The sequence below is a fragment of the Amborella trichopoda genome, chromosome 5 (genome assembly GCF_054954075.1).
Source record: "Amborella trichopoda isolate Santa Cruz 75 chromosome 5, AtrichopodaSantaCruz75HAP2 v2.0, whole genome shotgun sequence".
NCBI classification, from domain to species: Eukaryota; Viridiplantae; Streptophyta; class Magnoliopsida; order Amborellales; family Amborellaceae; genus Amborella; species Amborella trichopoda.
Window position 1 is genome coordinate 5,047,975 of NC_142340.1, and position 27,180 is coordinate 5,075,154.

The 27,180-nt window shown below is 34.5% G+C and overlaps 1 protein-coding gene across 13 annotated transcripts; it reads right to left on the minus strand.

The window, feature by feature from the left end:
• Positions 1 to 494: 494 nt before the first annotated feature.
• LOC18443474 (putative glutamate carboxypeptidase LAMP1) lies at positions 495 to 19,084 on the minus strand. Of its 13 annotated transcripts, none has more exons than XR_016055723.1 (13): positions 17,898 to 19,084; positions 14,216 to 14,283; positions 10,502 to 10,583; positions 9,474 to 9,556; positions 9,031 to 9,183; positions 7,262 to 7,330; positions 5,789 to 5,876; positions 4,946 to 5,029; positions 3,765 to 3,853; positions 2,487 to 2,603; positions 2,025 to 2,139; positions 1,735 to 1,878; positions 495 to 789 (listed from the first exon to the last, which is right to left on the minus strand). XR_016055723.1 is itself a non-coding variant. In XM_006853663.4 (12 exons), exons 1-12 carry the CDS (start codon positions 18,840 to 18,842, stop codon positions 607 to 609), a joined length of 2,115 nt encoding a protein of 704 aa, XP_006853725.1. In that variant the 5' UTR covers positions 18,843 to 19,084; the 3' UTR covers positions 495 to 606. The 13 variants fall into 13 exon arrangements, 4 of the variants coding, with proteins under 4 accessions (XP_006853725.1, XP_088723176.1, XP_088723177.1 ...); XR_966958.3 differs by having other exon boundaries at positions 9,464 to 9,556; XR_016055724.1 differs by lacking the exon at positions 3,765 to 3,853.
• Positions 19,085 to 27,180: the final 8,096 nt, after the last annotated feature.

Here is a 27,180-nt window from a genome sequence, read left to right on the forward strand (position 1 = left end):
AGGGCTCCAACCTTAATAAGAATTGAGCCTAGGACGTAGCTTTACAAATCATCAAGCGTTAATGCAATATTGCTTCTCAAAATATGCATGTTGAATTGGACTTTCACCATTTTCGCATATTGTTTGGTTTGGCTACAGTATTGGAGGAAGTTTGCGTTCTTTATTTATTAATCTTTAAGGGAGGCCAGCTGGCGTGAACCTGAAAAATTAGGGCTTCTATGAATTGTGGCCAAGGGCCTTCCTGGCTCGGTTTGGCCCGGCTTTCTCGTTTACTTTTTAAAATTAAATGTAACCTATTATGCCCAGTCCATTGCCAGTCTTAATATCTCTTTTAGTTATCTTTAGGCCTGGCCCCTTTCCAACCTTAATTTCTCTTTTTTCTCTAGTTCCAGCCCCTTGCCAGCCCTAATTTCTCTTTTAATTGTCTCTCTAGGGTCACCTGATTATCATCCCAAGTATGTGATGCCTTGCCCTTAATTGGAAGTGACATGCCCTTTGTATGCTATATATATACATATATATTCTCAGTTAATGAGTTAATGTCATCTGAGAAAACAACCATTAAACCTTCAATCATCTCTAACAAGCTGAAGATTGCTTGTTATCTTATGTGAAATCACCTCTGAGAACCAGTGATGCCTGAGACACAACTCTAGAGACCCTCCAAATTTGGTGTTGAACAAAAGCCCATGACTCTGTGGTGTTTGATCTTCTTGCCTCCACAATGGCGTCCTCTACTCCCGGGAATGACCTAGACCCATATTGGTCGTGGTTTGAAGGCCCATAAACCTATAATCAAGTAAACCACATCTGCAACTGAGATAAAGAAATGCTTTTGTTCATTTTGATTGGTTTCTCACTCCAAAAAAATTCCTTTGGGATATTAAAATCTAGTGGATTTATGATTTTTGGATAAATGCAACATTTCTTTGTGCAACGCCAACATATATAAGAACATGTAATTGATGTTCCTGGCTTTTGATATAAATAGATGGCTGAGATAGCCCACAAATATAAATATATCTTACTACTGTTCTTGGCTATCTGATCTAAATAGATGACTGAGATAGCTTCAGTAATGCGTTAAAAAAAATAAAGATAATTTGGTGATAATGTAATGCATAACACTATTTTATTTTTAATTTTTTTAGATACCTTTGTAAATAATGTAATGCCTTAACACTATTTTAATTTAATTTTTTTTTAAAAAAAACATTTTGACATGAAAATTAAGGTGTGCCCAATCCTTATATAGGAGAACCTATTAAATTAAAGAATATTTTAGGTAAAACAAATAACCAAAATACCCTCGCAAGTTACATAAGTAGTTTAGTCATTTGTATTTATAATAAATACTTTTTGTCTTATTTTTATTAGGTACTCCCATGTGAAAAAGAGGTACAACTCAAATTTCATGCTAAAATGATTTATAAAAAAAAATAAAAAATTTATGTTCTTTGATACAGCCTAACTTGTTACATTAGGACTGAAAGTATCCCCTAGGTCTATTTAGCTCTGACGATTGAGAACAACCATCACATATTTTTATACGTGTATAGTCCGATGATCATATGTTTTATATGTGGGTGGTGGCATAGAGCCATGTAGAAAAATTCTCCTTTTGTAAGTGTGAGTGGATTGCCGTCAAATGATACATATCACCAGGATGAACAAGAAGGAATGTGTAATTTATATGGCTTCGGAGTCTAATTCATTTGATATTTTGGAGCTTACCAAGTGCTTGTGCCATGGTCTTCCGAAGAGACCATCCGGATCTGCGAAAGCACGTTCTGCCATCATTAATCGATCGTTAAGATCCCGAACCAGCAATGCATTCTCTTTCCTGAATCTGGATGCCCATCCATCTTCCTCTAGTGCCTGGGTTCACCATTAGCATGATACATCATCACTCACATACTCTCTCTCACACATGCGTGTTCATGCGCACCCACGTGTCACGACCCGAAAGAAAGTGACAGATCCCTCTAACACAAACAACCATTTTCACACATCAACACACACACCAGAGAGAGAGATCGATCCTGGCTTATTGATTGAAGTCAATAATGGTTGGTTTTGAATTTGGGTTGCTAGTGAACCAAAAAGCGCTTCAATGTAGGCCCACAACTCCAAGGAAAACTGCCATTTGCGATTACATTAAGTATTAATAATTTTGGGAATAATTGGCACAAACATGTGTTAATATAAGATCCCACTATACAATTAAATTTTCGAGAACTTGAAATTATTTTTTCCAATTAAAATAGGGAAACCTATCAAAATACAACTTAGTTTTGAACAATTTACATTTTTTCTACTATTTCAACTCAAAATCATGTGTAATCTTATGGGCATTTTGCAATTAATTAAAAAACATAACGTTAAAATATTAAATAATTAATATATCAGATGTATTTTGACAAATTTCCCAGCCATTTTTGTCCATGATGAAACCTGAAATTGTTGTAAAAAGCTTAAAAATATACCTTCCTTTCCTTCATTATTTTGCTTGCGGCCTTCTCAAGCTCCTTGATGGAGTTATAGAGTGGAGAGAAGCTTAGGGATTTATCCAGTCCTGGTGTTTCTAGTGCCTTGGTATTTGACTGCAAAAAATTCTCTTTCAAATCACAAACTTGTTCAACAAAAGCACACTTGAGAAAAAAAAAAGCATATAAATATATTACTATTGTCATTATCATCATCATTTGAACCTTATCTTAATGCATTAGAACCTATAGCATCGCTCTTGAATAAAACATTAAATTACACATCATTTTTTGACACTCATGTTCAATGTATTTATAACTGGTGCAAGCAACTTGTTGTCAGGTCAGGTCATAACAAGTGTCGGTATCCATGTAACACTGAATTCCACAATATTGAAAAATACCACTTTTATGGCAAAATGTCATATGAAGGAAGTTGCATATAACTATAATCTCAAACAAACCTAGAGTTTTTGTAAAAATACAAAACTTTTAATTTTTTGTATTCAACAAGAGAATATCACTTAACTTTGAATTTTATGCATAAGCTTGGGCATGTTTGGAAGCAGGGAATAAGTCATGGCACCAAATGGGCTACTGGTGATGGAGGCACGACAGTTACCGTAGTCTTGCCTCCACCGATAAATGGTGTTGCCATTGTCCTTTAATCATCGGCCTCATACTGAACATCGGGTCATCGTTCTCATACCGAACATCGGGTGAAGTGGGGCTGCCTTATGAGCACTTTATATACGATCCATATAAGATCTTAAATTGAAGCTTCTTTCAAAAATCAAAACTCTTACGTTAATACAATAATAAAATTAATAAATTGAGTTAAAGAGATTCATTTTATTGTCGTGTTGCATTTAAACCTTTTTTTTATTATAAAATGAATTTAATAGACAACAAACACTCAACCTGAGATAAATTTTCAATATTTACATATTTTTAACAAAATAATGAAAAACTTTAATGCAATTTTCATTATTTTGTTTAAAAACCTAAAAAACTAGATTTTTGAGAAATTATAGTATTTTTTTGAAATTTCTTTTGGCCAAAACTGGTAGATTCTCCAATCCGGAGTGCTGATCCACCGATCCGACACGGTTTTGGAATGGCCGATCCGAATCACTCATCTTTTTTTTTAGACCTTGCTGATTCCCATTGGTAACTCACAAAAAAAGAAAAAAGAAAGAAAAAAACTAATTGTATATGCATGCATACGTGTCAGTTTGGAAAGAAGTAAAAATCAAAATAATGGTACGTGATATTTACGTGGAGCTCAGAAGCATATGCTGAATAATTAAATGGCAAGAACTCCTCATCTGCCAGCCTAAGTGCAACCAATCCCCATATGCTTCCCACTGTCACACAAATTTGATAAGGGTTAATCCAATTTTTGACAAATTTCTCGATCCAAATTCATTGGACATGAAATTTATTGATGCAAATTCTCACAAACATAAACATCGTAAGTCAAAATTTTGTATTCTATCTATTTGTAACAATTTCAAGTCATGATCATGTATCGGCTGACAAAATTTTAAAATTAAACCAAAATATATGAGTGCATTGATTATTTCGATAAATTTCCTCAATTTTAATAAACTTGAAGTTTCTTAATTAAAATTTTAATATAAAATAAACAATAAATAGGGCAAAAAAGCCCTAAAAATACAGAAAATAAAAGAATTTGCTAAAAGCTAATCAAATTAAACCAAAAACAACAGAAAAAGTCCAAATAAGCTGTAAAAAAATATTAACCATGGATTTATAGAAAATAATTTAGAGTTGAAGACATTTTAGATAACCCAAAATAAGAGGAAAGTATAAAACTAGGCATAGGACTAGAAAAAAATCACAAATCATTGTTAAAAACATAAAAAAATACATACAAATGTACATTGATTCACCACTTAATATTAATTTTATGACTTTTTTTTTAAAAAAAAAAAAGAAATTCAACCCGAGTTGTTTCTAGGTAATTGGCTCTGCAAGGGACTCTGCCAAGTAGACTTAGCTGAATTTGTTAACACTACAAAGAAATTGGTGTTTTGAAAAATGTCCAACCAACATAGACATTTTTAATCCAAAATTCAAAAACCCAAACCCTGATTGGTGTTATAAATTTTGATTTTACAGTAGTAAATAGAGCCAATTTTGCAAGGCATGAATAAACATACTTGCACATCATTATTGTTGCAACCAATGAAATTACTCCTAAGGATAAAGGTGGGAAAAACTATAAAGGAATACATGTTCACATGGGAAAGGGGCTAAGGTTTTGGTGATAGCACCTCGTCTACCTCAGTTGCACATTGTGGTTTTCATTCTCATTAATACCTTCAAAAACCTAATCATTTGTTTTCATTCTCATTAATACCTTCAAAAACCTAATCATTTCATAAAACGGCTAAAGGGATAGACGAGAGAGATGATGTTTTTTATCTAAGTACCTGCTACGTGCCTTTGAAATGAGGGATCACCAAATTTTTTCATCCACACGAAGTCGTCGTACAAAGAATGATAAACTGGGAAAGCTGCATTGAAAAGCAAAGGTAAAATACACATTGAGTGTCACTTCTCATCATCATCATTTGAGTCATATCCTCCAGGATCAGCCACACAATTCATGTTCTGCTATGAATATTACTTCTCTTGACGACAAACAACACTCTCGTGTTCTTTTCCTATTGATAAAATTTGTTTATAATCAAGTGTAATAATTCAAGCACAAATCTCGTTAAAGGCATGTCTGGTTCACAGGAAATCTCTCTTGAAAAAAAGGTTTTTTCATAAATCAGATTCATACCCTGCAATTGTAAAACCATTTTTCCAAGAAACGTGGTTATATTATGTAGAAAACTATACAGTTAGATCATTTACCTTTAGTATAAAGAAGTCAGAGTCGCTCTTGTTTGTTGAATTTCGAATCAGGTGGTTGTGAGCATGTTATTGATTAGGTTCAAAATTCAAAAAAAAATTCTCAAATTTTATGACAGGCCCTACGGTATCCGATTTGAAATCAGAAAGCTGGGTGTATTTTACCTCCTTATAATAAAAGTAAATGGTCTCATCAAACTCTTTATCCCATAAAACAAATCTAGGAAAAAAGTTTGGTGAACATAAATCTCTCCCCTAGAGAGATTTTGCATGAACTCGAAGGAATCTTAAGGGATTTTCTATATTATTTTATATTTTTACTGAACCAAACCAAAAATAGAGCCCAACATCGATGAATAAAAAAATCCATGTGTACCAAGGGTAGTTCAATGCTATCCTCGTCATTTTATCTATACCTCCTCTAAAGCTCATATCAACGGCTGGGATTCCAATGTGTTGAAGGAATGCTGCATAATCTTTCCCTTTGCCTCCTAATCTCCCTATCTAACAGCACAACAAAGATAAGAAAGTTAGCCTAATTTTTTCTAAAATGACTACAAATAAGGGGAATTTAGCAACTGTGTAGAGGATTTTTTGAGATGGTATGATGGTGGATGTGGACGCTTAGTCATCTTTAACTATTAAACAATGTATGTGACAAGTTGAAATCAAATGTTGAGTGATTATGACATTGTTGTCAATAATAAGGGTATATAATGGTAAAAAAAAAAGCTCATAGTGAGAGGCAATGGAAAGATAGACTCGGGATCGGACAGGTATGAGTATAGGTCCAACTTTTAGAACCGATGAGGTGGGTCCAGGTCCAACCATATGCGACTTGTTGCCACCCCTATGTGTACCCTATGTGTACCCAACAAACATCCACATGATGTGGACCTCATACTTTTCTTTTATAATTTACAAAAGGGTGCGGTTTGTATAGAGCCTAGGCTCTAAACGAATCAAATTAGAGCCCACTTTTAAATAGTGTCGAGAAATGTGGTTTCAACACTGGAATCTTTGTGATAGCCTCAAAATATATTTTCTTCTTTATTTATAAATTTTAAAGCTTCAAAAATGGTGTAGATCGACAGATTTATGAAATCTTGAAAATTGACGGTCAAAAAATGCATTACAAAATACACTATTTCCAAAACTTGAATACAATTTTTTTCTCATGTCCATGCATCTTGATATCAAGATGATCAATTTGAGGATTTTTGGACAACAAACAATCTCGTCTAGTGAAATTTTTATGGTAGACTCGATGTGATTATTTAGAGCTTCGGCTCTATATAAAACTTCTCCCATTATAAAATGTTTTGTTCATTATTGTTGATTTTTATTGTAGCAGTACATAATAAAATGGAAAGGTTTCTATATTTCCCCTACAACATAGAAGGTCTATGCTTCTCCTACCATCCAACCGTCCAATTTTAAAGTATTTTATTTTTAGTTTTTTTATACAAATTGTATGAATATGAAATTTGGTATGTGCCCATTCTCATTGGGGCGCACATATAAAAAATATTAAAAATAATTTTTCAATAAAATATAATGACCAAAATTGCCCTTAAAATTGTTAGGGGTATTTTGGTTATTTTATTTTATTGGAAATATATTTTTTATATTTTTTTTAGTGCGAATTTAATAGAAGATTGGACGTCCAAACTTTAGTGCCAAAAGAGTTTATAGAAAAAACTTAAAAAATAAAATAGTGTAGAGACATGACATTGTGATTGGGACAATCTTAGCCCTCCATTAAGAATGGACGGTTGGATAAGGCGAAATATATAAGTTTTATGTTGTAAGGGAAATATAGAAAGCTTGCCCCATGATAAAATAGCTATAGAGGTTTTCCTGACATGTTAAAGACCAGAGTTGCATACCAAGGGAGGGTCACCAGACTCAATCCAGGAATCGTAGACCGTTTTTGTGGAGTCGTCTGGATCTTTAACCTGTGAAGTAAAATAAGTTAGTGTTGAGAGTATGAAGTTAAATAGGTTAGTGGAGATATATATATATATATATATATACTAGTAAAGAAAGTTTCACAAACAGGTAGCTACTTCTAAACACCATATCTAGTAGTATGAGAGTCAATAGGCGCCTTGGCCAGTCTAGTCAAGACAAAACATCACATTTGATTTAAAAATGAGTCAAAATCTATGTTTTAACAACTTTTGGCTAGTCATATCAGGCGGTTTTCACCAATCAAACAAAGATAGGAAATTTGTTTGTAGATGTATTACACATTTTTTAACTATTGTCTATCTTTTTATTTTTTTAAAAGTTAAATCTAATTCGTTCAAGCTGTATTTTTACTGTACCAAACCCCTCATTGATTTGGATGTTGATCCGGTTATAATAATTTTGCTTTGGATGTTGATCCAGTTATAATAATTTTGCTTTTCTAAAACACAAGTAGATCAAAGTTTTGAAGAATTTGTCCATGGATCAAAGAATTGAAGAATGAATATGTTTCTATTGACATGCAAAAATGATTTAAAAGTAATTCCCTCCAAATGCATTGGGCCTTGATTAATCCCTCCATCTCCAAATTACAACAAGGCAAAGAATTACCTCTGTTGAACCTTTTAATTCTGAGATTGGAGGCATAGTTTGCTGACTAAGTTAATCTATACAACTTTTTGGAAATGACTTCACTTTTGAGGAAAGTACACTCTAGGACTTGTCTAGCTTTCCCCCTTTCCTTAATCAAATAGTTAAGAACGAATTTTAATAGCGTTACATATAAAGTTTTTTTTTTTTAATGGGATTGTATACTATGAGACTGTTTATTTTTAGTAGGAGGCCACAATTACTTTTAGCCATTGGATTTGGAATCCAATAAATGACAGTGTGTCGCAACATTTGAGAAATTTTGACGTGCCTAAACAATGACACATCCTCAACTACCTGATTTCAAATCTAATGGTCAATATAACATCTTTATATTAAAAGTAAATGATCTCGTTGCATTCATTTTCTTTTCTTATTTCTTACCACAACTATGTGTGTAAAGTTTGACCAGATTTGAGTTATGTAATCCACTATCAAAATTTCTTTTTTTTTGAGTTGGAGTTATGGTAGTGTTAAAATATATGCAAACATGTACATTGGACGAAATCCTAAAATAATAGAATATTAGAAAACCTACATTATAGAAAGCAATAAATCCACTCTTTTCAAAATATAAATTTATGATAATTTTTTTAAAAAAATGAAATGATATGCAATAAAGAATTTTAAAATGCAGGTGTAAGCTCATACACAAAATCAAAGGTTAGTGAGTTTGTGCTGCTTGTGTGGGTGTATATGTGAAGTTATCTAACATGGATATATGTTTGTATAACTGTTTGCTCGTGTTGAAACACCAAAGACACTGAGGACATGATACCCATGTTGATACCCATGTTAACTTTTCTATTTGAAATCTTGCTACAAGAGTACTTGATCTTATTTAAAAGTTCACCTATCCATTCATTAGATGGAGTACGAACTTGACATGTCGTAAAAGTAATTTTGAAATTGATTTTTCTGATACTCGTATTTGTATTTAACGTAGACATATTATTTATATCATCTATGTAACCTAGGTATGAAAGAATTGATTTTAACAAAGAATGATTGTGAAATATAAAAGGAGCAATTCTACCTTTTGAGCGGCTTCTTTGAGTAGGTGATCAAGTTGAGGGGTGGCCGAGGCATGAAATCGTGCTTCTGAGACTGCAGAGTCCACATTTAGATATGCAACAACCTTTGAGCCCAACATCTCTCTATTCTCTTCTACCCACTCTGTGGATCCAATCTGCAACATGAACTCAATTCCAGCCAATTACACATAAATAACAAATAAAACCTTCAAAGAAACAAATATTTTTCCCTCTCCCCACCCCAATTCCTAACTTTTAAATATCCTTCCAAATTTTAGCCATACAAATTAAACTTTCACCTATTTATCCTCATTAAAAAGATTTCAAGAGCCTTTTTATTCCTTAAGTGTTCTAGTAAATATGATTCCATCTAAAAGACTAGGAGATTAAAATATGTACATTTAGTCCAACAAAGAAGAAAGCTAAGCAATGTACCAAACCATACTCTTCTGCATCCCAACTGCACAAAATGATGCTTCTTCTAGGCCTCCAACCCCACTTTTGCAACTTGGCCAACCTCTGGGCTATCTGCAAAAATATAAAATAAAAAATTAAACAAAAAAAAGGCGCCGGGAGTAGGCGACTCCTAGGTTTTGGCTCTACTTTGTGCTATGATTGGCTGAAATTTGTTGCAAGTTCTACCAAACATGAATGTTTCATAGGATTTAACTGCATTGTAGTAGTTTTACTTGGAGACTCCTAAGTTTAAGTTGGAGTCTTCTTTCTCCTCACAAAGCATAAGAAAAAAAAGAGGCTAGGTTAGCTTGTTTGGGTTTGCTCGGAAACTTCAAAGATCGGAACTTTTGACGTCCCTCACGCAAAGTGATAGACGGAAGTTTTGACGTCCCTCACGCAAAGCAATAGATCTACCATCAAGGTGAAGCCTAAGGAGCTTTATGCCAGAGTCCTTCCATGACTTGGCTAAATTTCTACCGAGTGAGATTCAAATTTGGGATTCAGTTGGACCACAATGGGAAACTTCGTACAATATATTTTATAAGCTGGCACAATATGATCAACATAGTCATCATATAACCGTGAGCATAAGGTTATCGCTATCTCATCGATTGATTGGATGGTGATGGAGACAAGGGGTTCCACCATTTGAGTAATTTACTGCATTAACAGAAATGCATCACATTATCCACGAGAGATGAACAATTGGACACTATACCCATATCTTTTGATTTAATTTAAGAATGCCATAAACAAACACATGGCCTTGAGCTAAAATAGTTGCAATCCGATAAATTGTTAAGTAGTTGATCTTTTATAGGTAATTTGACAAATTCCCCTTAATTATACATCCCTACTCTTCCTTCACAACCACTCATCCCATTGAGTGGACGGGTGTCAATGCAGCTATCACATTCATATGGATCATATTGTATTTTTCTACATTTATTACTATTTCTTAGGATTGCAGAAATCAAATTCATGGACAAATTGAGCTCCATCTCTTGTAATACAAACCTCTAGCAATGCAGCCGTTCCACTACTAGGATCGACGGCTCCAAAGGTCCATGCATCGCGATGATTCCCCATCAATACATACCTGTGGACACCATAAACGATCCATTTTAACAACTAAGGGCTGAGAATAACAAATATATCCATAATAGCTCGAGAAAACTGAGCCAAATCAAGTTCGAGTCAAGTGCTCAAAAAGTCAAACTCGGGCTCTGAATCGCTAGCATTCTGAGTCCTAGTCCCTCAATCTGACTTGGCATGTCCAAGTAAGACCAAAAATTTGCATTAAGAATTATTTAATAAATTATGATAAAAAAAGGGAGAGTAAGCATTCCGGGGTCTTTCAGCCTAGAATTGCCTCTCAATTTGATCATGATTTTAACATTGTTCAGCCCAAAAAATGGTTGTTACATCTCGAAGAAACTCCAACTACTCTAATCATATTACCACATGCGTTAATATCTGAGTAGAGCGGAAGAATGAGTTGGATTGGATCTGGATTTTGGATCCAAAAAGTATAGATGGGATCCAGATCTGATTTGATCCAGATTATTTGGATCTGGATCCTGATCCAAAAGAGATTTATTTGATACATTATTCTGTATCTGAAAGACAATATAAAGTAATACATAACAAAAAATACTATATATATATATATATATATATATATATATATATATATATATATATATATATATATATATATATATATATATATATATAGTAATGATCTTATAGGACTCTCTCTCACCATGTAGGACCTCAAAGGATCATCATTAAAGTCGGTACGGATCTCTAGAAAAGTTATCACATGGGTGTGGGATTTGAGTTTTCTATAAATCAGTGCCAAATTTAATGGTGATCCTTTGGGTCCTACACATATGGCTGGGGAAGAGTCCTATAGGATCATTTCTTATATATATATATATATGGTCAAATCCGGATCGGTTCCACCTGTGTCTAGATCCAATCCTAATCACTACTTGGATCTAGATCCGACCCGTTGGATCCATATACAAATCTATATAGGATTTAAATTCAGATTTCGGATCCAAACCGGAAAATTTCTTAGCCCTATATCTGAGGTGGTGGATGTAATGGTGTGCTGGTAAATGGGGCTGCTAAATTTTTGCATAAAACGGGGGTTAGATAATAGCTTCATTTCGGTGAGATTAGGACTTAATTCATAAAAATAATCCGTGAAACAGAAATAGGAGAAATAGTAACTATTATCATGATATTGTAATGACAACCATTAATTTGAGAGAAACTTCTCTATTTGAAAATAAACTTTTGTCTGTGATTTTCTTCTTTTTTTAATATTTTCCTTTTGTCATTATTTTCACTTTTTCCTCTTTCTTTTTTTTTTTTTTTTTTATCTTTTTTACCCCATTTTTGTCCAAGTTTCTACTTAAACACCGATTTTCCCGATGCAATGGAAATGGACGAGCCTCGTTCTGTTATGTTATACCCGTTTTTAGATCATATGAGCCAAATACCCTCCTTTGAAAAAAAGTTTATATAGGTACAAGCTCTAAACAATCAAATTAGGGCACACCTTAAAAATTTCACTAGAAGAGGTTGTTTTGATGTCCAAATATCCTCAAATTGATCATCTGGACTTCAAAATGCATGGACATAGAAAAAAATGGATTTCATGTTTTGGAAATAGTGCATCTTGTAATGTATTTTTGGACTGTCAATTTTCAAGATTTTAAAAAAAAGAAAATTTACTTACCTAAATTTTCTTTTCAAGATTTTCCAAGTTTTCATAGATCTGCTCAATCTACAGTTTTTTAAGCTTTAACTTTTATATTTAGAGATAAAAATAAATTTTAAAGCTATCACAAAGAATTCCAGTTTTGAAACCACATTTCTCGATACTATTTTACTTTGATTGTTTAGAGCCTCGGTTTTATACAACTGTACCCAAATTAAAAATGGTTAATTGGTTAATGCATGTAAATTGACTAAAATGCCACTAATACAAGGATAAGGTGATGAATACACAAACTTATAAGCTGGATATACTATTCTTTTTATAAAGGTCACAAATGGAGAAGTATTTTTAGAGATCAGAAACAAAATCAGGTAATAGGAATTGGGTAGTTGACTAGGGCTTAGAGTCCATAATTTTTCTCGAATTTATTTTTTTTGACAAAAAACAAGAAAAAAGTTTCTTACACAGACTTATCCGTGCAATATCATATCAAGATAATAACAATGATTGTGACTTACTTATATTGAATGTAAATAGTCTTATAATATGCAATCTTCCTTGTTACACTAAAATAGTTTTTTGGAAGGTAATGAAAATACAAGTTACAACTTTAAAAAATAAATAAATACAGGAAAAAGTTTATAGAAGGGTCAATCTTATATTGTAGAGTTAGGATGCATCCCAACAACCACATACAATTGATTATCTTAGACCTCGAGGTTTATAGAATATGAAAAAGAAAATTTTCTAAAGAATATGAAAAGTAAAAAATTCTAAGTCATAAAAATAGTCCTATACTATTTTCAAAATATTTAAGTGTTTATAGATCTGCTTGATTTATACTATTTTTGAAATTTTAAATTTTATAATTAGGGACGAAAATAAATTTTGTGGCCAAACCACACCCAATAATAAATACAACCAGCCACTATAGAACTTCCTATGAGTGAGCCTTATAATAAAAAGGGGTGGGCTCTTTTATAATGAAAATCTGGGTAATTTTTTTTCTTTTTCCAAAAGCTACCACTATAAAGCTTACTATAAGGCAAGCCCGTGGGCCCTTCCCATTTGGTTTGCATATAAGTCTGTAACATAGACATGCTTCTCATGTAATCGAAGGCATACATCCACGTATAAATATACACTGAGACGGGAATTGTGTAAATTATAAAATTATTTATATTTAATATAGGAAGGTGATAATCACTATCATAATTTATATTTGATTTAAGAAAGTCATAATGACTTTTAGTTGTCAAATATGAAATTTGATAGTTTAAAATTTATCAAATTTTAAAAAATAAAAAGTGAAACTTTGAGTCCAATCAAAAGCTACTCGATTTTGTATCTAATGGTTGAAAATATTTTACGGCCTCCTCGCATGAAAAGTAACGATCTTATTGTATGTTTTCTCTTGTAAAGGTATACGTGCATGTGTGGGTGTGGGCGTGAGCTCAGAGTTTTCTATCATATTTTGGAGAGGGGAGAGAGAGAGAGAGGCCTTAGAAAAGGAGAAAGGAAGAGGGGCGAGAGGGTTAAAATTAGGAGTGAGAATTGGGTTCATTCAACTTGACCCGACAGGTTGATCCATTCGGGTCCCGGTCTAGACCAAGATTTTAGACCAAACATGTTAGACCTGGGTCTGTTTAATGTTGACCCAAGACAGAGAGCTCTTAAAAAAAAGGAGAAAGGAAGAGGATTAAAATTAGGAGTGAGAATTGGGTGGGTTCAACCTGTGATCCAAGAGGTTGATCCTACCGGTTCCTGGTTTGGACCTAGATTTTGGACTAGGCGGGTCAGCTCTAGGTCCATTTGATATTTACCCAACCTACGTTGGGTCTGGGTTCAGGTCCAGCTCAGATCTTGTCTTGGTTCAACCCAACCGGTTATTTATTCATACAAATACGTATTAATAATATTAACCCGAGTCTGGGTTAAGTCTGAGTCCAACTTATCGATCCAGACCGAACCCAATCCTAGCCATAAATTTTTCTTACCGATCGGGCTCAACGGCTCCCTTGATCACAGCAAAAACATTATGAATCTTCATCTCCTTTAGCTCCCCCTGAAAATCACCCCAAAAAAGCCACTCTCTCACTAGAACAGTATATGCCACTTTCTCTCACTACAATACAATTTTGGTACGAAGTGTTCAAGAAAAATAAATAAACACAAAAGTATAGATAGCCCCCCGCCTTCCAAATCAACTTCCTACTCATGCGTACCCTCAATGTTTTTTATATAGTATCCTCACTATTTTTTTTTATATTTATTTTCAATAAAAAAAAAATCAATGAGTTTTGAAACAAAATTGTCATTTTTCTCTTTATTCCGTTTTTATCTCTCAACCTCTATCCACCCGTCCTCACTCTTTTTCTCTCTCCCTTGTTATTTCTCTTTCTAACCTCCTTCACTATTTCTCAAAAAAATTTCTGCCCCAGCAAGGAGTGTGCCGAACCACACAAATTCCAATAACGTCTTCCATGCCTATAATGTTGTTCAACACGTTTTTGTGCCAGGCTACAAAAAAAAATTCGGTCTCGCAAAAAGTGTGTCATACTGCATAAAAAAAATGGGGAGAGAGAGAGAGAGTAAGGGAGGTTAGAGAGTGAAAGAGAGACGGAAAAACAAGGGGAGGAAAGAAAGAGAGAGATAAAAAGAAAATATGAAAAAATGAAAAAAATACACTTTTGTCCCAAAACTTATCGACTTTGTTATTGGGATAAATATAATGAAAAATAGTGTTGAGGATTAAAGATACGATACAAAAAGTAGGGCAAGCTGTACATGCTTCTCCTAAAACGAAAACTTATATACGTCCCCTTGTCCAACCATCCATTTTGAATAGAAGGTTAAGATTGCCCCAATCACAATGTCATGTCTCTATACTATTTTATTTTTAAATTTTTTTTCCTATAAACTATTTTGAGACCAAATTTTGAACATCTAATCCTCTATTAAACTCGTACTAGTGAAAAATATAAAAAAATTATTTCTAATAAAATAAAATGACCAAAATACTCTTGAAAGTTTCAAGAGGTATTTTGATTATTATATTTTATCCAAAATTTATTTTTAAATATCTTTATAGGTGCGTCCCAATGAAAAGATGGCACGTGCCAAATTTCATATTCATACAATTTGCATAAAAAAATTAAAAATAAAATACTTTGAGACGTTGGATTTAAAATTGAACGATGAGCGGCTCTCTTGATCAAAATTGGACGGCTGAATGGTAAAAGAAGCATAAATCTTCGATGCTGAAAGGGAAGTATTGAAACTTTTCTCAAAAAAAACTATTAGGAGATAAGAGAAGTAGAAAGTTGATGTTGGAGGTATTTATAATTCTCGAAAAAACGAATGAGAGTGCCCTTGCCGACTTAGGAAAAGACAACAACTTCATGCCTCAACACTCGGAATTAATTACTTGCCTACGCCATTTCTCAAACGTACAAACGTCTCAAGAATGACATAATAATCCATTTTACTTGTTATCCAACTTCCTATGATCGACAATGTAAGGTTTGAAACCCTAATTTCCCTTATATTGTAAGATTAATACCAAAAAACTAAAAGCTTGGCTTCCTTTATCTTTGTTTATTATGCAAATGAAAAAGGAGTTCAACCTTTTGGTTCTAGGTAGGGCTAGCAAAGCTTAGAGTGGGTTAGCCTTGGCCCTAGCCTAGCACCGGCCCAACCCAATCTTGGCATTGGCCCAAGTTTGGCCCAGCTCTACCGTCGTGTTGTGATGGCCCGAACCTAGCTTGGCCCTTGGGCAACATCTTGTGGCCCATGCCCTTGTTTTTTTAGGACCGGGGTTGCCAGGCCAAGCTTGGTCTCGTAGCCCATTGCCACCACTAGTTAATAGGGTTTTCAAATATTGTTCAAAAAGTTAGACTTGCGCTCACCATGGGTTAGAGTCTAAGGACCCAATCCTACTGAGGACTGGAAATTTTTTACAACTTTTTATGACTCTTTTCAAAAAAATTAAGAGATTACAAATGCCATATAATCTAAAGAGTAATCTACGTATGGATACAAAAAAAACTACAAAAATACAAAAAAGGTCAATTTTGGGCAAAAATTACATGGAATATCAGTCAACGTGTATTTTTTTATTTTTTTTCAAAATTACCCTTAAGTCCGAGGATACCATCATAAGACTACGTTTTAATTATTATTTTTTAATTTTTTGTTAGTAGGGCTCACGTAGCTCAATCCAAAGAGCAGTGTCTGAGGTCCTCATCTTCAGACCGCTATAAAATTGAGCTCTACTAATGAAAAAATTAAATAAAAAATAAAAAGTAGTCTAAGAATGACATCCTCAAACCGAGAGGCAATTTTGAAAATTAAAAAAACATATATTGACCGACCTTCCGTGTAATTTTCGCCCAATATCGGCCCATTTAGTTTTTTTTTTTTTTTTGTATACATACCTAAATTACTCGGATCTAAATTGGCCACTATTCGAATGACTATATGAAACTAAGGCTTGTAGCCATTTTCAGTTTACAGAACACTACTTTTTAGATCCATCAATACTTAGCCTATTTGGTTTTTTCCAATTGGAATGTTATTGTTATTTATTCATATAAACCACTACAAATTTATGTGATTTGAGATATAAACTCCATTTCACTATTTCACTGCATCATAGGAGAGCAGGGTCCTTCTCACTAAAGGCACCTATGTACCTGTCGACCAAGCATCATATCCAAACTCCTAAGCCATCGCACCAAAAAAGTGTGATGTAATCTTTAGGGTTACATATCCTATCCATAATAAAAAAAAATTTTTGTTTTTGTTATACTCTAAACTCGAAATCTACTTTTCTTTGTATTTACTCCCAATCAAATAATCAAAGCATTTTGAAACCAAAATATTATTTTTTTTTCTTTTCTCTTTTTTCTATCTTTTTAGACATATGACCCTATGTTACTTTTTGCAGTCCGGCATATAAATTGTGTCAAATTGCAAAAAAAAATTTTCAATCCAGTACAAAATCGTGTCAGACCACATTATGGGCATGTGAGTGGTAGAGAGAGAAAGAATGAGAGAGGGTAAAGAGAGAAAGAGAGACAGAGAGAGAAAGTAAGGGAGGGTAGAGACTGAAAGAAAGATAGAGAGAGAAATGGGTGGAAAGAGAGAGAGAGAGGACAGGCGAGTGAGGGTTTCACATAGATAAATACAAAAAAGTATGCTAAAAAAATGAAGAGAGAAAAAAAGGCATTTTAACTACAAAATGGTTTGATTAATTTGATTGGGGTAAATACAAGAAAAAATAATATTGAGGTTTTGGTTTGATTATTTGATTAGGATAAATACAACAAAAAATAATATTGGGATTGAAAGTATGAGCAAGATTTCTATGAGAAGTAAGATACATAAAAAAAATTGAAATTAAGGGTATCTATAATTTTCCCTGATTAATAGTGAGATTTGTTCAGGCACAAGCAAACCCACAAGTGTTAGAGAGAGATTCAGGTACCCCACATAGAAAGCTAGAGAGAGAGAGATATATCCAGGTATTCCCCAACACACAGAAAGCTACTTCGCAATGAGTTTGAGGGTCATTAGACCCGGCCCAACCCTATAAGCATTCACATCATTTTGTGTGTTTGAGAGAGAGAGAGAGAGAGAGAGAGAGAGGCATCCACATGCACAAAAGAAACTACTTACAATATAAGTGAGGTTGAGGGTGACCGGACCCGGCCCGACCCTATAGGCACCGACATCGAGCGCACCTTGCCAGTCCTCATCAACCAGTGGACCCTCGAGCCCGGCCACAATCACCTTTGCATCCTTGGCCGATATAGGGAGAGAGGGAATCGATGGCAGCCCCTTCTCCATTCTTTCTCTCTCTAACCTCTCACAACCCTCTATGCTAGCCCACCCTGGCGTCGAGGGGTCCCCTATACCTCTACGCACTGAGCCCACTTGCACGCCACTCGGTGGCATCCACCGAGCCTCAGGGTGAGATCCATGGTTCCCTCCATAGTCCTTAGGGTCAGTGTAGATCACAGCACCAATTGCCCCTTCTTCCATGGCATTGTTCACTATGTCCCCTCTGAATATTTCTCCATATCTTGCTAAGACAACCTTGCCTTCAACACTAATGCCCATGCCCTTCAAAAGTGCAAAGTCTCTCTCTCTACCATAGTTAACATAGATGGCCTCTCCTATGGCTTGGCCTGTTTTGGCATAGGCATGGAAGGTTGGCAAGGCCTCAAGGGTCTCAGAGTAAGGGTCTCCCTTACAGGGTTCCTGTTTGAGGCTGAGTCTCGACGTCGTGTTTGTGGCCGGAAATTTGGCATCGACCGATCGGAATATCGGATAAGTGAGAGAAACCTTGTAAGAGGTTACATGTGCTTGGAAGTTTAGGAGAGAGAAAGTGTTGAGGACATAGAGGGCGGTGATGTAGTTGGCGGGGGTGCCGGCAGTGTGGGGGCGGGAGGTGAGAGAGAGGAGGTGTCGGGCAGCGGTGGCGTTGTCGCCGGAGGAGAGGAAGAGGAAGTGGTAGGGATTGTCGTTGGAAAATGGAGTGAGAAGCCGGAAATAGGTGGTGGTATAGAGGAGGGAGGCTAGGATGAGAAGCACACTTGTGAGGCATGGTGCTAGGTGCATTTTTAGAGACGCCTCTGAAACTATATGTATATATATATATAGAGAGAGAGAGAAGGAGAGATGATGCTTGTTAGGAACTCATGCAATTAGAGAGGGGGAGGAAGGGAGGTGATGCTTGTTGGGAACTCATGCAACTGCGCTTTAGTGGGCATTTATAGTATAGTGTGGAGCCACTCTGTTCCTTCAAATGCTCATCACCTTTTATAATTTGCTAATCTATTTGAGTCTCCAAAAATTTACCTAAAATACTGAATTCGATTGTAGATAGAAATTATAATGAAGGTCGGTCAACCTCCATTTTTTTTTATTTTTTTCAAAATTGGCTTGTCTTTTGATATGAGGATGCCAACCAAAGACTATAAGTGTCCCAAGCTTTAGGGGTAGTGCCCATCGGATCCAAGGATACAACCCCAAACCGATCTAAAGGTCATTGAAACCCTAATATTGTTTGTTTTTATTATTATTATTATTATTTTATGTTCTTCCTCTTTTTGTCTTCGTCTCTTTACGTCGCTCTGCAGGGCAAGTTTTTCTATGCTTCCCATGCAGCATAAAACTTATATACTTCCACTTATCTAACCGTCCATTCTGAATGGAGGGCTAAGATTGCCCCAATCACAATGTCACATCTCTACACTATTTTATTTTAAATTATTTTTTTATAAACTATTTTGATATCAAATTCTAGATGTCCAATCCTCTATTAAACTCGCACTAGTGAAAAATATTAAAAAAAATATTTTCAATAAAATAAAATGACCAAAATACCCCTTGAAAATTTCGAGAGGTATTTTGGTCATTATATTTTATCAAAAATTTACTTTTAATATTTTTATAGGTGCGCCCCAATGAGAAGATGGCACGTACTAAATTTCATATTCATATATTTGTATAAAAAAAATTAAAAAATAAAATATTTTGAGACGTCGGATCTAAGATCAAATGGTGAGTGACTCTCTTGATCAAAATTGGACGGCTGGATGGTGGGGGAAGCATAGATATTCTATGCTATAGGAGAAGTATAGAAACCTTTCCCCTCTCGGCAACCCCAATGTATATAGGTGAGTACTTTTATTGTGCTCCTGTGAGAGCATATATTGTATACCTATTCTTTTAGTCAGAAGACCTATTTGGGACGATTTTTCAATTTATAATTTTGAGAATCACCTAAGAATCATTAGATGATTCTTTCTAGAAAAAAAAATGAATTTTAAGTTTTCTAATACTTCGATCTCACCCTCAAAACATTGGAGGATCTATGTTATTATGGATATATTATTTTTTCAAATACATAAAGAGTGTAGTTTGGATTTTTTTTTTCTTGTTTGTTGAGATTAATCTATGGATTGAAATTGTCACGTCCCCAAAATTTAGGATCCTAAAATTACTTCTAGAATGGGTTTTACCTGAGGGAGCAAATGGCCAATATACTCCCAAAGGAGCATGAAATCTTTTGGCATCCATTATTTCACTAAGTCCAAGCTCTACCTATTTTCTATTCGTCTATCTCCAAATTAAGAAGGTGTGATATTTTTAGTTACATTATGAATTCGTAATAAACAACTCATGAAATAGCAAAGATCTTTTATAGCCAAGATTCTCTCTTTCCTATCTTCATAAGTACTTTTTCCTTTATATTATACTATTTCGTATATTTATTATCCACATTAATTTCTCTTCTTATCTTTATAATTATTCTATGGAAAAAGTTTACATGTGCAGGCTTCGTTGCATGCGAATCGGAATTCTGGATTGAAAAATATATCTAAATTGGTCTTCCAATTTGGGGAGTAGATGTATAGTATGCTCCTGCAGGAGGGTCGTATACTCTTTGGTCCATTATTATCGTATCATTAACAAAAGAGTTAATACTTAGGCAAGTATCTTGTTCACATTACGCCAAAAATTTCATTTTCGTGTGATATACTTTACTTGTGCACCAGCTTTTGTGAGGGTCATTTTCTCCTTTAAATTTAAAATCCAAGCCAAATGAATGACTGGGATTGCATACATGTGCTAATGAAAAACATCTTGATCATCCATTCTACCTAATATTCCCCTTTTACACAAATGAAGTCCTAAATGGACCTCTACCCGCCGGTTCCCTTTGTCTTGTGTGCTTTTTTCTACTCTTTCTTTTTTGCTTTTGTTTTTTTTTTACTTTTTCCTCTTTTGTTTAAGGATGATTTGACTGCCTACCATAAGTTTGGCTTCTTCCTCAATGGCTTTTTTTTTTTTTGGTATTTTTTTATTTTTTATTTATAGTAACTCTTGTTTTGATAGCTATGAAGGCATAAACGAACATATATGCCTGTACAATAATAATAACCATCGTTATCATGGACCAGATCGGTGGTCCGATCAGTCGAACTTGACAACCAGTATCTTAATCAGTCTGACCCAAAATAAAAATTATATTCAATAAAAAAATTAGTCAAAAATAGGTTAGATGAGTTGTCTGCTACTATTTTAAAATTCTAATCAAATCAATTCGACAAATCGCCAGACTGATTTAATATAAACAGATCTCTCACCGACCCTATCAAATCCTAATAGCATTGATAATAACTTCTCCCATCAACTTCAAAACAAGTATAAGGCCGAGGCTCTAAATAATTAAAGTAAAGAGCACTTTCAAATAGTATCGACAAATGTGGTTTCAATACTGGAATTATTTGGCATAGCCTTAAAATATATTTTCATATGTAATTATAAAATTTAAAGATTCAAAAATAGTATAGATCGAGAGCATCTATGAAAATTTTAAAAATTGACAGTCTAAAAATACATTACAAGATGAAGTATTTTCAAAACTTGAAATTCATTTTTTTTTCTCATCTCCATACATATTGAGGTCGAGATGATTAATTTGAGGATATTTCAGCATCAAAACCTCTTCTAGTAAAAAATTTTATGTGCGTCTCAATTTGATTGTTTAGAGCCTTGCACTTGTGTAAACTTTTTCCTTGAAACAATTACCTTCTCTCTTGTCAACTTCGACACTCACTCTCATCTCAACTTCAACACTCACTCTCATTGGAGCACAATCCCTTTTTCTCTTATTAACATATCTTCTTTGTATTCATTTGTTTAAGAGCACAAGCGATAACAATTGCTATGTTGCTAGTGGGCAAATGAGAATTATAAGAAATGGAGGACCACTCTTTTCCTTGGACAATATCTAGGACCTAAAATAATCAAAGGTGGTCAATGTTAATATTGAAGGGAGTTATTTTTTTTGTTTTTTTGTTTTTTTTTCCTGGGGTAAAGGAAAAAGCTCAGGTCAGTTTTGTTTGGTTTTTTGGGATATACCAAAAATCTTTAAATATAATTCTGGTACCTTCGATTTTTCTGCAACATTCAATTCCAATACCAAAAAGGCTTAAACTTCTATATTCACTTCTAATTATGAAATTGAATACCTAAAAAAGGCGATAGATTGCATGACAAGTATAAAAATCTTGAAGCCTAAAAAAAGGTTGAGAGAACAAGAAAACCTGCACAAGGGGGTCAAGTGGAAACAAGATTTAAGTCACAACCTTATACTTAATGATCTTATTCAAGTAATATATTCCTAGTCTTTTAAAGGAAAAAGTTTAAAAGTAAGATGTAACTCAAAACCCTATTGGAAAATGTTGTTTTAATGAAAGCCCTCGAGAAAATCCTATTGGAAAATGTTGTTCTAACGAAAACCATCAAATGGACCTTGACCTGAAAATATATGAACGTGGAGAAAAAAAGATTTTTAAGGCATTTTTATAATGCATTTTTTTAACACAGTATGTAGTCTGTCCAATTTCAAACTTTTCAAATATATATAGATTTCCTCAATCTATCGCCTTTTTTAGGTATTCAATTTCATAGGAAATAGAATTTTGAACTGCGCATGGTATGTCAAACTTAGCTCAGCTTTAATGAGTGCCAGGTTTATTAAAAGTTCAGTTGATTCATCGATGTTCAGAAAAATGGGAACTTCAGGTGCAACAATTGTACTCATGTTTGTTGATAATATCATCGTTACAGGTGATGATAAAAAAGAATTTTGAAGCTTAAAAACTATCTTCATAAAAAATTAGACATCGAGGATCTTGGTCAACAAAAGTATTTTTTTGGTATTGAAGTAGCACATTCCATAAAAAGACTTTTTATTTCTCAAAAGAAATATGCCTTGAATTTGTTGAATGAAACCAGGAAATGGGAGTCAAACATGTTGCCACATATGTTGATCTTAATTTGTAAGCTTAATTCAACAAATGGTAAACCTTTTGAAGATGTGACTCGTTTTCAGAGGCTCGTGAATAGATTGATTTATTTGACTGTGACACGACCATACATAATATAAGCGGTTAGCCTTGTGAGCCAATTTATGCATGCTCCTAGATCATACCATATCGAGAATGTCAATCGGATTCTCAAATATCTTAAGTCCTCACCCAACAGAGGTATTTGGATAAAACAGAATGGTCACACTAATATTATTTTGTTTTTTTGATGCTGATTAGGCAAGTAGTCCAGTTGTTAGGAAACGCACTACTGGCTATTTGTACATTAGTCGAAGGAAACTTGGTTATTTAAAAAAGTAAAAAACAAAATGTAGTTGCTCGATCCAGCGCAGAGGCTAAATATAAAGCTATGGGTGCAACTACAAGTGAGTTGATATGGTTGAAATCACTACTTCAAGATATAGGGTTTCAAACGGCCTATCCATTTGAGATGTTCTGTGATAATCAAGCAGTTGGCGCATATAGCCTCCAATCCAGTCTTTCATGAAAGAACCAAACATATAGAAATTGATCGTCACTTTGTAAAAGAAAATGTTCAGTAAAACATGAAAGAACCAAACATATAGAAATTGATTGTCACTTTGTAAAAGAAAATGTTCAGTAAAAAATTATTAGTACTCCTTATATTCGAAGTGAAGATCAACTTCCAGACATATTTACCAAAGCTATTGCAAAGACAAAGTTTCATTAGATATTGTCCAAGTTGGGCTCCGCAGATGTCAACACACCAATTTGAGGGGGAGTGTTGATGGCTATTGTGATCATATATTAAATTTTCTATCTCGTGGGTTATACGATAGTGAGTTTTCTATTTTGTAGGATTGCATTTATAACGAGAATTTTCTCTTAAAAGACAAAAATTGTCGCTCTATAAATATATGGTAAATCAAAGTAATTCCTATGAATGAAATACTGATTTACCATCCATGAACGTAATTACCACTACCGAACTACGTATATGCCGTGCTGATCTATTTCTCTTCTCTTTTCTATTTCTTTTTTTTCTTTGTTTTTAACAAATTTCTCTATTTCTTTTATTGCAACTTCAACCGTTACCATCCTCCATAAATCCACCACATATTGCATAAGTTTTGATATTGCACTATCTTCAAGGAGTTGGTATTATACTACTCCATCCACACACACTCTCTCTCCCCCACCGCTTTCTCTCTCCTATAATTTGTCCTTTGTTTGTTTAGTTCTTTGCTTCCTGTGCTCACGCAATTCTACGACCTGACTATGTTTCTGGCACATAAATTACAAAATCACATGCTTGGGGTTTGTCATGATTCAAATTTCCCATACTAATCCTACTGTTTTATTCTATTATTGTTATTCATCATTATTATTGTAGGTGATTTTGTCTTTAAGTAACTCTATTGAAATATTTTTCTAATACACAGGCGTTGGTTTTGTAGCGGGTCTTCCATGCTGATTCCAAGGACTGAAGGAGGGTTTTTGTCTCTTGCTTTTGTTAAGATTCATGCATTCTTGATTCTTCATAGTTCTCTTTTTCTCACCTTTTTCGAAAGGCACTCAATTCGAGCATAGTGAGGAACCAATATCAACAAGAGCAAAAATATCCATCCTGAGAGAGTATCATCTCTTTATGTTTTCTTTTTTCTTTTTTTTTTCCTTTTTTCTTTTTATTGAATATTGGTGCGAGTACCAGGGGTGGCAATGGATTTGGACCCGACCTGGTTCCGGATATGGGTCTAAAAACTCTTTCTCATCAACTAATAGAGACCTTTGACATCAAGGGTGGCAATGGACCCGGACCCGATCAGGTCAGGATCCCATAATGTTTTTCGGGTCCCGGCCTGGGTCCAGGTCCGGCCAGACCCATACCTAAACCCGACCCATTCCCAAGCCTAAGTATCACTTTTCTCCTTTGAGGGACGTGCATGTGGAGAGCCAATAGTCTCTTCCTCTGAGCTGGTGAGAATTCCCATCCATGTAGATTTTCCCTTTGGGAAAATGAATTTTTGAACCCGTGAACAAATTCAAAGTTACGTTTCTATCATTTTTTTCATCCTGGCTAGACCGTATTTCTACAATATACGCATCCATTTTTAAGATGGACGCAAATAGGTAATCCATCTAAAAACAATTGTACCAAATGATTTTTTAATATAATTATTATTTCTAGTTTTTAAAATTTTTTTATTTTTTATATTCATGATCTCCGATTATAAATTCTCTAAACATTAGGTCAAACTATATTTACTAAATATATTGGAAAAATACATATATGTCCTTTATATTTCTCGTTATTACAAAATTACCTTTTAGTTTCCGATATTACAACTATATTCGTTTTTTGAACTTCATAACATTTTTTTTAAAAAAAAATTAAACTGCCCATTTTCTGTTTTTAAAAAACAGAAATATTTAAAATTTTCAGTTTTTGAAAAAAAAAAAGTCGAATATTAAAAACCCGAATTTATATGTTTTTCGATTCTTTACTGATCTAAAATTTTGACATCCTCCTCTTCCCAAAAAGAACAAGGTTTATCACCTGTCGCTCAACCCCTCTCTCTTTCTCTCTGCGACGCCACCCCTTCTTCTTCTCTGCCTCTGCTAGCCCCACCCATTCTCTAGTACTTGTGGGTTATGGAAATTGCAAAAAAATGCATTAGAAATGGTGAACCCTTTTCTGTTTTTGGTGATAGAAATCTCTAGTTCTCTGGCAATGAAAAGTGAAGAAGAAAGAGTACATATGCATTTGCTAGGTCTTTGATTCTCTAATAGTGAAAATTTTAGAAAGAATGCATCAAAGATGAAGCTTCTAAAGTTGCAGAGATCTATTGTTGGTTGATCAAACTTCACAAATAAGAGATGAAGAGGAGAGCTTTCAAAATTATTGAAATTTCTAATTCTCTGACTTGATCGATACTCTATACATCTGAGATTTTAAAATACATCTTTTGACCCATACTAACTTTACTCACTTTAAACCTATCTTTTAATCCAAACAAATATTGGAAAGACACTTTCGGAATCCCATCCTTTCTCTCTTTATGTATATTCCTCAAACCCGTTTGCTCTCTCTATTTTCTCCAATTGTCTCTCTTCCCCTGTCTCCCACACTCTCTCTCCCTCCGTGTTTCGCCAAACCCATCTTTTTCTCCCATTATTTCCCTAACCTCTCTCCCCTCCCCCTATGTTTCCCATTAACACAAAAACAAGGGATGAAGCTGGCCCACTCTGCTGATCAAGGGGACACCGTACATTTAATCCCCAAAAAATAGCAACAATAAAATCTTCTCTTCTTCTCTTGAGGAAGCTCAAAAAGCAAGCCATTACATGCTCTTGTAATTTGCATAAGTTCAACTTCTTTTGGGCAGAAAAATGGTTATAAATCTTGCTTTCTCTCTCATTATCTCACTGTAGCGGCAACATTATGGGCCCAAAATTTGAGATGCTCCTTCATATCCATGCCTTGACTCAATTCAGTCATTTTTCATTGAATCACCTTGCTATCTGGTTTTCTCATTGACCATGCCTCTAATAAGTATGGTCGGGAAATATTTTTATTCTCTTCTTCTTGTTTCTCATTCTCTTTCTCCTTCGTCTTTACCGTCCTTTGGAGGCCGGGGATGATGGATTTCAATCTAGGACTCAATTCACTCTCCACAAATATGAAACCCAAATCTATAAACATTTTCAATTCCTCAAACTTTGTGCTAGAGTCTTGCCCTCCTTGGGGGAAATGAGTGTTGCACACCACCGGAACCGGCCATGGCCAGTGCTCGGCGGAGGCAATCACAAGAGAGAGAAAAAGAGAGAAGTTTGGGGAAGAGAGAGACATATCTATAAACATTTTCAATTCCTCAAACTCTGTGCTAGAGTCTTGCCCTCCTTGGGGGAAATGAGTGTTGCACACCATCGGAACCGGCCATGGCCAGTGCTCGGCGGAGGCAATCACAAGAGAGAGAAAAAGAGAGAAGTTTGGGGAAGAGAGAGAAAGAATGATATATGTAGGGAGACTCACAGGAAAAAGATGAAGAGAGAAAAGTTCGGAAAAGAGAGAGAAGTTTGAGGAAGAGTGAGAA

Coding starts and splice junctions, on each gene's coding strand:
- LOC18443474 (XM_006853663.4), bottom strand. CDS start 18,842: ATGCACCTAGCACCATGCCTCACAAGTGTGCTTCTCATCCTAGCCTCC. Junction 14,284..17,897: donor CCCTCAACCTCACTTATATT/GTAAGTAGTTTC, acceptor GGTGATTTTCAG/GGGGAGCTAAAGGAGATGAA. Junction 5,877..7,261: donor AGTCTGGTGACCCTCCCTTG/GTATGCAACTCT, acceptor TTGTGCTGTTAG/ATAGGGAGATTAGGAGGCAA.